We start from the raw sequence: 14,605 nt of genomic DNA, 5'->3' as shown, positions 1-14,605 counted from the left end.
CAAATATTTGTGAACCCCGATGATTAATTATGTGGGATGGAGCTTGCACCAAATATTGGCTACTCAGCCAATATTCTGGAGGACATGTATTTCAGGGTAAATTCTCGGTTTAGTCCCAAATCTTAAGTGTGTTTCCCGAGTTAGTCCCAATTCATTTTTTCGACCCAATTTAGTCCCAAATCTTCCCATTATTTTACCCAGTCGATATTACCGTCAATTCGGAGTTTGAATTAACGGAAGAAAAGAGAAATAAGTTTCTGCCTTTCTGCCTTAACAAAAACCCAAATCAATTCACTTGCTGTAATCGTTCCTTTCTCTTCCAACCTATCTCCTGCAACAACTACAACTATCTTCCTCCACGCACCGACACACTCTCGAGGTAATCATCTGTTCTTTCTTCGGTACTTGTTCAATTTCAAGTCGGCTTTCCAGTATTTTTCAGATGGGTTCGTGAAAATCTTTGGTTAAGTTAGACAGATAAACAGAGAATCCGAGGATTAGATGATGGTAATCTTGAATGGATAAAAAGCTGATTATGGGAGGAAGTTGAGGGCTTGTTTGGACTGCAGGATGGTAATGTTGCGGCTGTGAAGTTGAAAGAGAGTGAACTGCACAAAATCATTTTTGGATGTTGATATTCGTCTCTAGCATTCACCACAGCTGCTTGATTTCAATTTGATAACTATCCTCAGTGCTTTTAACAGCGAATCAAATAAATTGAGTTAGTTCTTGTTTGGTGGTGTAAGTTTATGGAATCCATATATGATAATATGATTCTTAAAGACCTTTCCTTATGCTGGGCAAAGACAAGTACATTGACGATTTCTATTACTTCATGCCCTTCATTCTGTTGTGTATATGATCTTTTATAAAATATGAATGATGACTGTCATTTGGTAGGTTCATTTACCGACATATGAGAACTCTTTTTCCTGCTCCTAAATAGCCGAAATCTTTACATGACTAATATTTTACTTTGGCTTCTAAAAATATAATTTTGTCATTCATGTAATATCATGTTTTTTTACCTCTCATTTGAGGAGGTCATCGAAGAAAGCTAACAAAATGGTGGTGTACCCTTTAATTTCAAGTACTGTTATATTGTAATCATACTTGTTTATAAAACATTGAATATTGCTTTGTATTTTTTTGTATTGTAGGGGAAAACATATGTTGTCTTCGTTGGACGTAAACCTGGTGTATACAAGACATGGGAAGAAGAACATAGTCAAGTCAACAAATTCAGTGGGGCTTCTCATAAATCATACTGGAATAGGGATGAAGCATCAAATGCTTTTCATGCATACCTAGAGAAACAAAATTCATCTGCTTCATTTATGTTTGACGAAGAAAGTTCGTGTGCAACTTTTAGCACTGCTCCAAACAGAAGTACTGATGCTGAAAAATTATTAAAAGTGAAAGATTTGCTTTTAGATTTAGAAAATGAGAACCGCAATCATTTAAAAAAGGTTGCAGGGTTAGTGGAAAAGATTAAACAACTAGTACAATCTCTAGAAATTAGTGGCGAAGATTAGATATCTTTGTGTATCTTTAACTTGGATTTGTAGTGTTCGTTCGTTGACTCAAGACTATGTATAATTTTGGTGTATTGGTAAAAAAAATGTGAACTTCTTTCACACGTAGCAGCAAACTTGAATCAATTGAATGAAAAGAGTTCACAACGACATCTTCGATATGAAAATAAGAGATGTAAACTGATCAGCACAGTTCATATAATTTATTAAGCTTTGATGTGAATTGCGTTTATATCATTTCATGATGCTTTTGGTATTATGAATTCTAATATGTTGAACCCATTTTAAATACAACTTTGCAGCCGAAAATTCCAATGAATGCTGCTGATTCAATTGTATAGTCATTGAGTTGAAGTGGTAACAGCTACACACAACTAAGTTATTTCAAAAGATGAAACTTTCTTTTAATAAAATAGCAGATCATGGCAGCAGTGTTTCCAAGAATGAAGTTGAATCAGCCTTTGCTCGTTCCAGCCAGATCATTTGCTCTCGGAATCGTAAAGATCTGTTCTAAACATTTGATTGAGGAACAACATAAAGGAATGAAAATAAAACACAATAAAGGTCCTCCTCATATGCTGTTATGTAACTATTAAGTGTTCGTAAATGGTTGAAAATGAGAATGCAGACAACTCCAACCATTAAGTTGAAGATCATATAGTCAACTGGAATGCGAGCAGAAGAAATGCATCAAGCATTGTTAGTATTCCATCTAATACTGAACATTGCCCAACTAATTCGATGAAAGCAACATCATTCAAAATATTCATACAGTATTCCATCTAATACTGAAAGCAGCAGCATTCAAATTGTTCATACAGTAGAGAACAACAACTTTTAACATCATTTCACATCCATGACTAATTCAAGTCCAACAAGTTTCTTGAAGCACTGAAACAGTAGAAAACAAAGAAATTGGATTCCTAAACAAAATAAATTCTTCTCGACAGAATATCACGTCCCACAATTTCATTTCTTGTTGAAAGATTCCTGAGAAGAGTTAGATTTGACCCCATGAATTCGTGGCGAAGATGATGACTGACCAACTATACCTCGAACACTTGTTGAAGCACGTAGTCGTGACACTGTTGTGAAGCTCACGCCATCTTTCATAAAAGCAGGTGTATGAATGTTCACTGATTGGTTAATCTATAATAATACAAACAAAATAATTATATCACATCAACCATTTCATTTCAGAATATATTGAACTCGTATGAATAACATTAAATCAAAGAGTTTAATATTGATGTCTTTCAATTCAGCCATGTGCACTTGAAACTCTTCAATTCTTGTTGGTTTTGCCGGAGCCCAAAAGGCAATCTTAACCGCTACACTCTTGAATCCATCATGTTTCATATTGCTTTCTAAGTGTCTCACACAAAATCTATGTTCAGCATCAGGAAACAAAGATTCAAGTGCAGGAGTCAACCTTTTTGCTTATCTGACAGAAATGTCCAAGTATGCGGATCATTGCCAACAACAATGTCTTCATCTAGGAGCTAAAGAAACCATGTCCAACTATCTTTTGTTTCATGCTCAACCATTGCATAACATATTGGAAAAATGTTATTATTCGGATCTAGCCCCACGGCCGATAACAATTGCCCACCATGTTCTACCTTTAGGAAGCATCCATCAACACCAATGACACGCCGACAAGTATTCTTAAATCCTTGTTTGCAAGCTGAAAAACAAACGTACAATCTCTGAAACCTTGGACCTTCGTCATCCTCTGTCAACTTCAAAACTACAGTAGCCCCAGGTCGGATCTTTTCAATTCAGCACAATACTTCCTTATTTGCCGAAACTGCTCATCGACAGAACCTTGCACTAATTTCACCGCCTTTCTCTTAGCCATGTAGGCTGTCTTCCTTGAAAAATCTGACTGAAGATTGGTAGAAATCTCTTCCCTAAACTCCAAGTGTCCCAATTTAGGATTTGTGCTGAATTTTTTGGCAAAAGTCTTCCCCATCCACGTTGAGTTGACACACTTGTTTTTAAAATCACGAACACAATGACTGTGACATCCATCAAAATTTCTGACTTGCCAACAACTATCATTAGTCATCTTCGCAACATGGATCATCCAACAACATTTATCATCATTGCACTTAGCCCACAATCGGATGTTATCATTTTTTACAAACTTCACCGGTCTTCCTTCTCTAATGCAGTGACTTTCAATTGTGAATTTTGCTTCTTTTTTTGAGCTAAACACTAAACCAAGCTTCAACTCTTGATTTTCAAAATCTTTTTTTGGGTCAAACAACAAATGATTTTTAACTTCATCCTCATCAGAATCATGAAGACTGGTCAAATCGTCACTATCTGCACAAATATCCATTTCACTGTCATACTCATGCATTTTATGAAAGAGATTATCTGTATTTTCTCTTTCGGGGACAACACTTTTTCCTTTCATAGATTCTATATCATGGACAACAACTGCATCAACTAACTCATTATTTTCTACAAAATCATACTCATTGTTATCAAAATTATCAACATTTTCATCTCCAACTTCGTTATTCTTACCATATAAGTGTTCAATATATATTTCAACCTCATAATTAATTGGAATATACTTTCTAATATTCAACACATCCGAATCATTTTCCAAATATCCGCCTTCACTAATTGTAGTTCCAACTTTGTGCCAAAATCTAAAAGAATTTTTATCTTCAAATCCAAGCTCTTCCATAAATCCCCACATTTCAATCATTCCCAGCTTATCAAGATCGACATAATCAAAATATTCAAACATCTCACCGATGTATTCATCGTGTTTCTCAAGAGATTTGAATCTTCCATTATAATAAATTTTAATTGTAAAGTGATCTGGTTCCCCAATTAACCCTAAATAAAAAAACAAAAATTACATTAAATTATCGAGAAAATGCATCAAAAAAATAAAAAAGTATGACAGTTACAAAAATATTGCATTACCATAATTTGGAGTGCTCTTTCTTGAGGTTTTAGTCCGTCTAGTCATTAGGTATCCACTCAGTCACCTTAATCACATATGGAATAATAGTCAAGAATTTATCAATTGTAGGCAATTAAAAATTAAATGCAAACCAGATTAAGAATTCTCCTATAATTAAGAAAAAAAATAACATTGAAAAAACCGAAGAAAAGAACACAAATGCCATTGTAGGCGATTAAAAATAAAAGAACAAACCATGGCCGTGACTATATGAAACATGCAGCTGTGAGTGGAATTGCAGTGCATTAAAAATTGAATGAGTAGCGAAGAAAAGAACACTTGGTTACATCGAGCGTGCAGCGGTGTGTGGAAGAAGATAGTTCTTGCAGCAGGCATCTATGGACTTGCTTGGAAGAGAAAGGATCGATTAGGGCTGGTGAACTGATTGGGGTTTTTTGTTCAAGGCAGAAAGGCAAGCGGCTTGGTGAACTGATCGGTGCGTGGAGGTAGTTGTTGCAGCAGGCAGCTTGGAAGAGAAAGGAACGATTAGGGCAAGTGAATTGATTTGGGTTTTTGTTAAGGCAGAAAGACAGAAACTTATTTCTCTTCTCTTCCGTTAATTCAAACTCCGAATTGACGGTAAGATCGATTGGGTAAAATAATGGGAAGATTTGAGACTAAATTGGGTCGAAAAAATGAATTGGGACTAACTCGAGAAACACACTTAAGATTTGGGACTAAACCGAGAATTTACCTAAACCGAGAATTTACCCTGTATTCCACGGAGCTAAAGGGGCGTTCCAAAAATATGGTGGTGAATATAGAAAATATTACAAATTATGTGAGTGTTGTGTAAGAAATGTAAATGGAGGACGTAAAACTCTCGGACGAATTCGGGAATTTTCTCTACTTCAAATTTCGTCGATATTTGAAGAGTTCAAAAAATCCCTAAAATAATTATTGAAATTATTATCCATTCCAAAAAAATTGTATGTAATATTTTTTTTGTGATAAAAATATTTATGTAGGATGTTGAAAACATGAATTTTAATTTCTTAAAAACCGATGTATTTATAAAATTTTTGAACGTTAACGTTCAAAATTAGTTCGTTGGGAAAGAATAAACGTTGTAGGCAACATTTGTTTTATATAATAATCACTTCTTATTTCCAACATTCTAGTCAATTGGATTTGCAACATAATTTTAAAATATAGTTAAAAAAATAGAACTATGCATGGAAAGAGACATTCCATGTACATTTCATTTTAATAATTAAATATAATTAAAAAGTATTGAAAAATGAAAAAAAAAAAAAAAAAAAACAACAATCATCTCGTTGCAGGCCTTCTCACACGTGCATGCTACCTCAAGCCAAAAAAAAAAACCAGTTTTCATTCGACACACAAATCAAGAATTACAATGGTGAATATTAGGAATTGGAAGATATTTGGATGATATATGACAATTGCAATATCCACTACCGTTGCTGCCCTTATACATACATTACAGTAGAGATAGATACAACCTTAACATACATGTGTTATACAAGCATAACACACAGAAAATTTGAAACAAAACATTGGCGATAAATTATTATAGAGTGACAGTATAATTTATTACAAACATATTTTCAAACTCAGAAATGGACAAACTCAGAGCCATGGTGAATTATATATGGGAGTGGCAATAGATTTGGTTTTAAGGTATTTTTGAAGAGCATCCATACCCATATCCTTGCCAAACCCACTCATTTTGTAGCCTCCAATAGGTAAGTCTTCGTCAAAAGCAAAGTAGCAATTGATCCAAATTGTACCAGCCTTGATGGATCTTGAAACCGTGTTAGCAATGTTCAAATCATTCGTCATTACGCCCGCCGCTAGCCCATACTTTGTGCTATTAGCTCTCTTTATAACCTCTTCAACAGTTCTGTAATGTCATTTTGTTTCAGTTCAATTATAAAAAAACTTCTCATATTTATCAGCCGTCAGTATGGACTTTTCTGTTTCATCGTAACAAAAAAAAAAAGCAAAATTAATTCAGCCTCAAACAATCGAGATGAAAAAAATGTACCGATTCTCAGTATCTTATGGAACTGAAAATATATAATGTATTTTTCAAAGATAATTTGATATGCATAATGTCAGTTCTAGTGATTATCACAAAAAGAACAAAAATAAATTGTTTCTTCTTAGATTTTAAATTTAATAATTAAAATAAGGATCATTACTTACTTGAATTTCATGACTGACATTACAGGCCCGAATATTTCGTCAGTAGCAATAGCCATATCATCCTACAAATAAAATATAAAAAATAAAAATAAAATTAAACTTCTTGTTTACATTATTTAACTATGCAGATTTTTGGGGAAAATAAAATTACAACAACAAAAAAAGTCTGTAAGTTGATGGTCTATTTTAAGGTTTTAACATTAGGTACTCAAAATTTGGTCTTGGTTAAATAAATGAGTAAGTCTCTTGTGAGACGATCTCACGAATCTTTATATGTAAAACGGGTCAACCCTACCGATATTCACAATAAAAATTAATAATCTTAGTATAAAAAGTAATATTTTTCATGGATGACCCAAATAAGATATATGTATCACAAACTATGACCCATGAGACCGTCTCACACAATTTTTTGCCTAAATAAATTAGTCATTGGTTTACTTTAATCATTTTTTTTCAAAATGCTAAAACAGTGCCAGATATGTGGTAATTTTTTACGTCATATTGGCAATTATTGTCGTCATATAAGTATCATTCGATGTTATGTAAGCATTTCATCAAATACTGAAAGTGGAAAAAAAGAAAAGAAAAAGACCAACAAATTGAAAAACTAAATTTCAACTTATTAAAGAATAAAACTCAAATATATCAACTTAAGAGACCACTTTTGCGAATTTCTTTTGGCAAAAACTTGTGTGAGACAGTCTCACGGGTCGAATTTATGAGACGGATCTCTTATTTGGGTCATCAATGAAAAATTATAATTGTTTATGCAAAGAGTATTATTTTTTATTGTGAATATGAGTAGAATTGACCCGTTTCACATATTAGTATCCGTGAGACGGTGTCGCATGAGACCTACTCATTTCTTTTATATTTGTTTAGATCAAATACTTACCGTGACATCAGTAAATATTGTTGGCTCGATGTAATATCCCTTTCTGTCTAAAGCCTTGCCACCACTAAATAGCGTGGCACCTTGCTTCTTGCCGAGTTCGATGTATGACAGAACTTTATCATATTGTTTTTTAATATATTATTATCTTTTTTTATATTCAACGAAGAGATATCAAGATCTTTTTTACATTAAGTCAGTAATCTTTTGGAAATATGTTATTATCTTACATGCATCCCAAATTGACAAAATTTTAAAAACCACGATCATGCATGTTTAAACTTGATGGAGACATTTTTTCACCTCTCCAATGGGTGCTTGCTTTAAATGTGACCAAAGCGATAAGGAAAAAAAAAACCAAACAAACAAATCATATGTAATATAATATAAAAATAGTCATAATTCAACTTTATTCCATAAAATTTGAATCCTAATTCACTTGCAAGAGGATCGAGTTAGGTCATCCACAATAACATTTGTGGGACATGTGATCTCATCATCAATCAAATATTTGTGAGCCCCGGTGATTGAAGATGATTAATTATATGGGATGGAGCTTGCACCAAATATTGGCTACTCAGCCAATATTCTGGAGGACATGTATTCTACGGAGCTAAAGGGGCGTTCCAAAAATATGGTGGTAGATATAGAAAATATTACAAATTATGTGAGTGTTGTGTAAGAAATGGAAACTCGGACGGATTCGGGAATTTTCTCTTCTTGAAATTTCGTCGATATTTGGAGAGTTCAAAAAATCCCTAAAATAATTATTGGAATTATTATCCATTCCAAAAAAATATTTGTATGTAATATTTTTTTGTGATAAAAATATTTATGTAGGATGTTGAAAATATGAATTTTAATTTCCTAAAAACTGATGTATTTATAGAATTATTTTTGAACTTTAACGTTCAAAATATTACTTCGTTGGGAAAGAATAAACGTTGTAGGCAACATTTGTTTTATATAATAATCACTGCTTATTTCCAACATTCTAGTCAATTGGATTTGCAACACAATTTTAAAATATATTTAAAAAATAGAAATCTGAATGGAAAGTACATTTCATTTAATAATTAAATATAATTAAAAAGTATTGAAAAAAAAAAAACAAACAAACAACAACCATCTCGCTGCAAACCTTCTCACACGCGCATGCTACCTCAAGCCCAAAAAAAAAAACCCGGTTATTCATTCGACACACAAATCAAGAAGCTACAATGTTGAATATTAAAAATTGGAAGATATTTGGATGACATGACAATTGCAATATCCACCACCGTTGGTTCCCTTATACATACATTACAGTAGAGATAGATATGACCTTAACATACATGTGATGATATACAAGCATAGCATGCAGAAAATTTGAGACAAAACATTGACGATAAATTATTAAAGAGTGACAGTATAATTTATTACAAACATATTTTCAAACTCAGAAATGGACAAATTCAGAGCCATGGTGAATTATATATGGGAGTGGCAATAGATTTGGTTTTAAGGTATTTTTGAAGAGCATCCATCCCCATATCCTTACCAAACCCACTCATTTTGTAGCCTCCAATAGTTAAGTCATCGTCAAAAGCAAAGTAGCAATTGATCCAAATTGTACCAGCCTTGATGGATCTTGAAACCGTGTTAGCAATGTTCAAATCATTCGTCATTACGCCCGCTGCTAGCCCATACTTTGTGCTATTAGCTCTCTTTATAACCTCTTCAACAGTTCTGCAATGTCATTTTGTTTCAGTTCAATTATAAAAAAACGTCTAATATTTATCAGCCGTCAGTATGGACTTTTCTGTTTCATCGTAACCAAAAAAAAAGCAAAATTAATTCAAGCCTCAAACAATCGAGATGAAAAAAATGTACCGATTCTCAGTAACTTATGGAACTGAAAATATATAATGTATTTTTCAAATAATGTCAGTTCGAGTGATTATCACAAAAAGAACAAAAATAAATTGTTTCTTCTTAGATTTTAAATTTAATAATTAAAATAAGGATCATTACTTACTTGAATTTCATGACTGACATTACAGGCCCGAATATTTCGTCAGTAGCAATAGCCATATCATCCTACAAATAAAATATAAAAAATAAAAATAAAATTAAACTTCTTGTTTACATTATTTAACTATGCAGATTTTTGGGGAAAATAAAATTACAACAACAAAAAAAGTCTGTAAGTTGATGGTCTATTTTAAGGTTTTAACATTATGTACTCAAAATTTGGTCTTGGTTAAATAAATGAGTAAGTCTTTTGTCAGACAGTCTCACGAGTTTTTATCTGTGAAATAGGTCAATCCTACCGATATTCACAATAAAAATTAATAATCTTAATATAAAAAGTAATATTTTTTCATGGATGACCCAAATAAGATATATATATCACAAACTACGATCCGTGAGACCGTCTCACAAAATTTTTTGCCTAAATAAATTAGTCATTTGTTTACTTTAATCATTTTTTTTCCAAAATGCTAAAACAGTGCCAGATATGTGGTAATTTTTTACCTCATATTGGCAATTATTGTTGTCATTTAAATATCATTCGATGTTATTTGAGCATTTCATCAAAGACTGAAAGTCAAAAAAAAGAAAAGAAAAAGACCAACAAATTGAAAAACTAAATTTCAACTTATTAAAGAATAAAACCCAAATATATCAACTTAGGGGGAATATGAGTAAGGTTGATCCGTCTCACATATTAGTATCTGTGACCTACTCATTTCTTTTATATTTGTTTAGATCAAATATACTTACCGTGACATCAGTAAATATTGTTGGCTCGATGTAATATCCCTTTCTGTCCAAAGCCTTGCCACCACTAAATAGTGTAGCACCTTGCTTCTTGCCGAGTTCGATGTATGACAGAACTTTATCATATTGTTTTTTGTCAACCTGTAAACAAGAAATCACACAAAAGGGATTTCAATTCTGTACCACCTCCGTATATTTTGTTGGGAATTTTAACTGAATTAAAATCAAGTCAGACGGTCTCACGAATTTATATCTAAGAGACGAGTCAACGCGATCCATATTGACAAAGAAAAGTATTACTTGTGACACAAAAAATAATATATTTTTTTTCATGAATCGACCTACTTGTGGGCCTTGGTGTACATTTGGCTCGAAAGGATCCCCAACAACCCAATTTTTGACATGCTCCTCCAACTTGGAGAGAAATGTATCATAAATCTCTTCTTGAACAAAAATCCGAGAACCAGCAACACAAATCTGGCCCTGATGCATTCATTATAAAAGTTACAAGTGACGAATTTTTCGAGTTTGGATTTTATTCATGTCGCGATATATGTAAAGCTTGAAATTCACCTGATTGTAAAGACATCCGATGAGAGCAAGAGGAACAATTTTGTCAACGTCCGCATCTTTAAAAATAATGAATGGGGACTTTCCTCCTAGCTCGAGGCATACAGATTTCAAATTACTCGTTGCAGCGGCTTGCATTATGCGGTGCCCTGTCACGGTGGATCCCGTAAAGCTAACCATGTCTATGTCCATGTGTGAGCTAATGGCTGCGCCGGCCGTGGATCCGTATCCTGTCACAACGTTGATCACCCCGTCCGGAACTCCAGCCTATATATAGCCATTTAAAAAGAAAAAAAAAACGGTAAGGTTGCATAATTACATTACTCCCATTTCACCGAGAAATTTTGCTCAAAACACGAAAATACATAGAAATTTTCAATTTGGTCATTGTATCTCTGTTATCAAATTTTAGTCTTCATTCGTTTTTTTTTTTCATTTTAGTCTTTTCTGTATTGGTACTGACACGACGCTGACTTGTATAGTGTCACATAAGCTCTCACGCGGAAAAAAAGATTAAAATGGTCAAAGAAATGAAAGATGGAAGACTAAGCCTGAAAATATATATCAAATAAAAAATACAAGTTTACCTGCTTTGCCAAATGAGCATAATAAAGAGCAGAGAGAGGTGTTTGCTCAGCAGGCTTGACAACCACAGTACAACCAGCAGCTAGTGCAGGGCCAACTTTAATTGCGAACATCGTACTCGGAAAATTCCATGGAGTTACGAGTCCGACGACACCGATCGGCTCCATCAATGTATACCCTTGAAATTCTCTCGACATTTTTAATGTCTCCCCATGAATTTTGTCTGCTGCACCAGCATAGTACCTTATTTGGTTAGCTGCACCATGGATATACTGGCCTTTCGCAAAACTGTACAAGTTCCCAGCATCCATCGTGTCTATGGCTGCCAATTCCTCAGCGTTTTCGTCCACTAAATCCGCAAATTTCAGCATTATCCGTCGCCTTTCCTGCCAAGATCAGTATAAATATCTAACATGTATACCATATTCAAGTTTAGTCTATGCCACTTTCAAAGAAATATTCAATGTGTATTTAGCATAGGTCTCACACATGTTCATGTGTTTCTTCGTTTCGATTCCAATAAATTTAAAACCGGTTTTCAAAGTTTATTATATATAAAGACACAGTTTGGTTGTTTCATTTAACATTTGACTGAAGTTATACAAAAGTATATAATTATATATCATTGTATTATCCATATATATGGATTTATCGTATCCTTATATCACTCATCGTCTCATCCCACGAACCAATTAATATCTTAAATGTTATGTACGTAAATATAACATTATATTGTTTTTTTTTTTCATGATATATTATTCGTTCTCTTCCACCCAATCAAAATCATATCTCATTGTTCCTAGCTATCTCTAAATTTGTCGAAGAATTTTCAAGTTAATTCAGTCACCAAATATTGGATATAATAATTCAATGACTAAAAATATGTTATTAGAGCTGTACTCTTTAGAAAGATAGACCTTAATATTTTAAAGCATAGATACCCATTTTCAGTCACTTTCCTCGTATGTAATGAATAGCTATGTAATTTGTAATATATATCTATAAATAATTTGCTTAGAATAATTATAATTCACTTTATTAGTTCAAACAAAAAAGTTAGCTCTTTCAATTAACATAATACGAAAGGTGAAAGTAAATGTAGTATATATGTCTTACTCACCGCACCGGGCAGCCGAGGCCAAGGGCCCTCGTCGAAAGCCTGACGGGCAGCCTTCACAGCTAAATCCACATCTTCCTTGTCTCCTTCTGCAACTTGTGCTAGCACTTGTTCTGTCCTTGGATCTATTGTTTCGAATGTTTTTCCTGTTCATTTTCAACTCACATTTAAGCCAAACATCTAATAATATCCCTTCACCACAAAAAAAAAAAAAAAAAAAATTGGAAAATAAGTGCTCAACATGCTGTTCGTTTATATATATATATAATTTTGATATGTTATCGACTAACGATATCAACCAATATTGAAAAATGATTTTTTCATATTAGTATGATCGTAATATCTTTTACATAGTGCCATTTCTATATACTATGACATATATAATAATTGAGCATATTGGAAGGATATCAAATTTTTTTTTTTCAAAATTGTCCTTATATTATTTCATATTTAATATTCCTGTCAACTAACTATTATATATACATAGGATAAATAACTTTTCAATTTATTTAAATATTATTTTAGAAGTAAAAAATCATAATTAAATCAAATATTTAGGAATTTTTTTATAATTAAATCAAATATTTAGGAATTTTTTTATATATATATGAACATCATAACTAATCTAATTATTTGAAAAACAAAAATATATTATTTATATATAATACCACATGATAATATCACTTGATCATTAATTAATATTAAAAATATTTAAAACTGTCGAATAGGCCGGTCCGTCAACTCACAGGTTGGGTTTTCCCCAACCTAAATTGCAATAAACTATATTTTTCTAACTTTTTTTCCTCTCACTGGAACTTTGACATGTTGACTACGTGTTATCAATTTTTAGCACTAAATCAAGGGCAGCAGGTGTCATGTCAATTATCTTTTAAAAAAAAAAACACCAAAAATACAAAAGAAACCAATTTATTGAATTAAAACCAAGTTTGACCCATTCAAAAACCAATTTACAAAATGAATTTTGCTTCTTCTTTCTTCATCATGATGATGATGAAGACCATATATTTATAAAATAATATAAATTAAGATCATATTTGGACATCATGCTTACTATATAGTATATGATATTGATGTCTTAATACGAAGATAAGCAATAATTTTTAATAATAAAATGTATAAAAATGATAGTTAATATAATGTTTGATTTGATTGATTAAATTTGAGATACTGTGATATCACCGTTCTGTCTTTTTGAAAATATTTATAATATTATTTATTAAGGGTAATATAGTAATTTCAATTCAATGATTTGATTGATGTTAGATAAATATTTGATAATTTGATTAGTGTAAGATAAATGATTGATATATAGATAAACAATATGGTGCACCAAACATGAGATTAGATTAATTAAAAATACCGATAAATAATATAGCGAACCAAACGGTACCTTAAGTGTAAATTATATATACATAATATATATATATATATATATATATATATATATATATATATATATATATATATATATATATATATATAGATAGATATATATATATATACACATATATATATCGCTACTACATAACAAGTGAATTTATGTATGGGTTTTCTGGGAAGGAAAAAACTCAAATTTAGTATGAACAAAAAATAAGCAAGCTCGAGGTTCGAACAACAAAAACCTCCTCCCCAGATTGTAATAAGATCAAAAAGAAACATAGATAACTGTAATAATAATTTGAGAACCTGATATGGAATTAACGAACTCTCCGTTAATGAAGAGCTTCGTAAATTTTATTTCAGGAATCTTCACAGAATTCTCCAACTTTCCATTGCTTTGCGCCATTTTTCTCTCTCACTCTCTCTCTCTCTTTTACAAAATATATCACGATTTTTTTTTTTATATAGAAATGGGAATATCAAGTCAACTTTAGAGTAACAACAAACCACTTTAAAAAAAATAAGGGAAATAATCAGTACAGCAAATCACGATTTATTTATTTAATGATGGTAAATAA

At 32.1% G+C, this 14,605-nt stretch overlaps 2 protein-coding genes across 3 annotated transcripts; both read right to left on the bottom strand.

The window, feature by feature from the left end:
• Positions 1-3,081: 3,081 nt before the first annotated feature.
• Positions 3,082-4,545, bottom strand: LOC140828511 (uncharacterized). Its single transcript, XM_073191450.1, has 2 exons — positions 4,485-4,545; positions 3,082-4,394 (listed from the first exon to the last, which is right to left on the bottom strand). The coding sequence occupies exons 1-2, from the start codon at positions 4,528-4,530 to the stop codon at positions 3,286-3,288; spliced, it is 1,155 nt and encodes a 384-aa protein (XP_073047551.1). The 5' UTR covers positions 4,531-4,545; the 3' UTR covers positions 3,082-3,285.
• Positions 4,546-6,039: 1,494 nt separating this feature from the next.
• On the bottom strand, positions 6,040-14,492 carry LOC140827655 (aldehyde dehydrogenase family 2 member C4-like). 2 transcript variants are annotated; one of them, XM_073190416.1, is made up of 8 exons: positions 14,334-14,492; positions 12,630-12,772; positions 11,512-11,895; positions 10,928-11,191; positions 10,700-10,837; positions 10,358-10,495; positions 9,609-9,670; positions 6,040-6,391 (listed from the first exon to the last, which is right to left on the bottom strand). In XM_073190416.1, the coding sequence occupies exons 1-8, from the start codon at positions 14,431-14,433 to the stop codon at positions 6,118-6,120; spliced, it is 1,503 nt and encodes a 500-aa protein (XP_073046517.1). In that variant the 5' UTR covers positions 14,434-14,492; the 3' UTR covers positions 6,040-6,117. The 2 variants fall into 2 exon arrangements, with proteins under 2 accessions (XP_073046517.1, XP_073046516.1); XM_073190415.1 differs by lacking the exon at positions 6,040-6,391 and adding an exon at positions 8,839-9,319.
• Between the last annotated feature and the right edge of the window lie 113 nt (positions 14,493-14,605).

This window comes from Primulina eburnea, chromosome 3, assembly GCF_022965805.1.
Source record: "Primulina eburnea isolate SZY01 chromosome 3, ASM2296580v1, whole genome shotgun sequence".
NCBI lineage: Eukaryota > Viridiplantae > Streptophyta > Magnoliopsida > Lamiales > Gesneriaceae > Primulina > Primulina eburnea.
The sequence above is the reverse complement of the archived record's forward strand: the minus strand, read 5'-3'. Positions and strand labels throughout refer to the sequence as shown.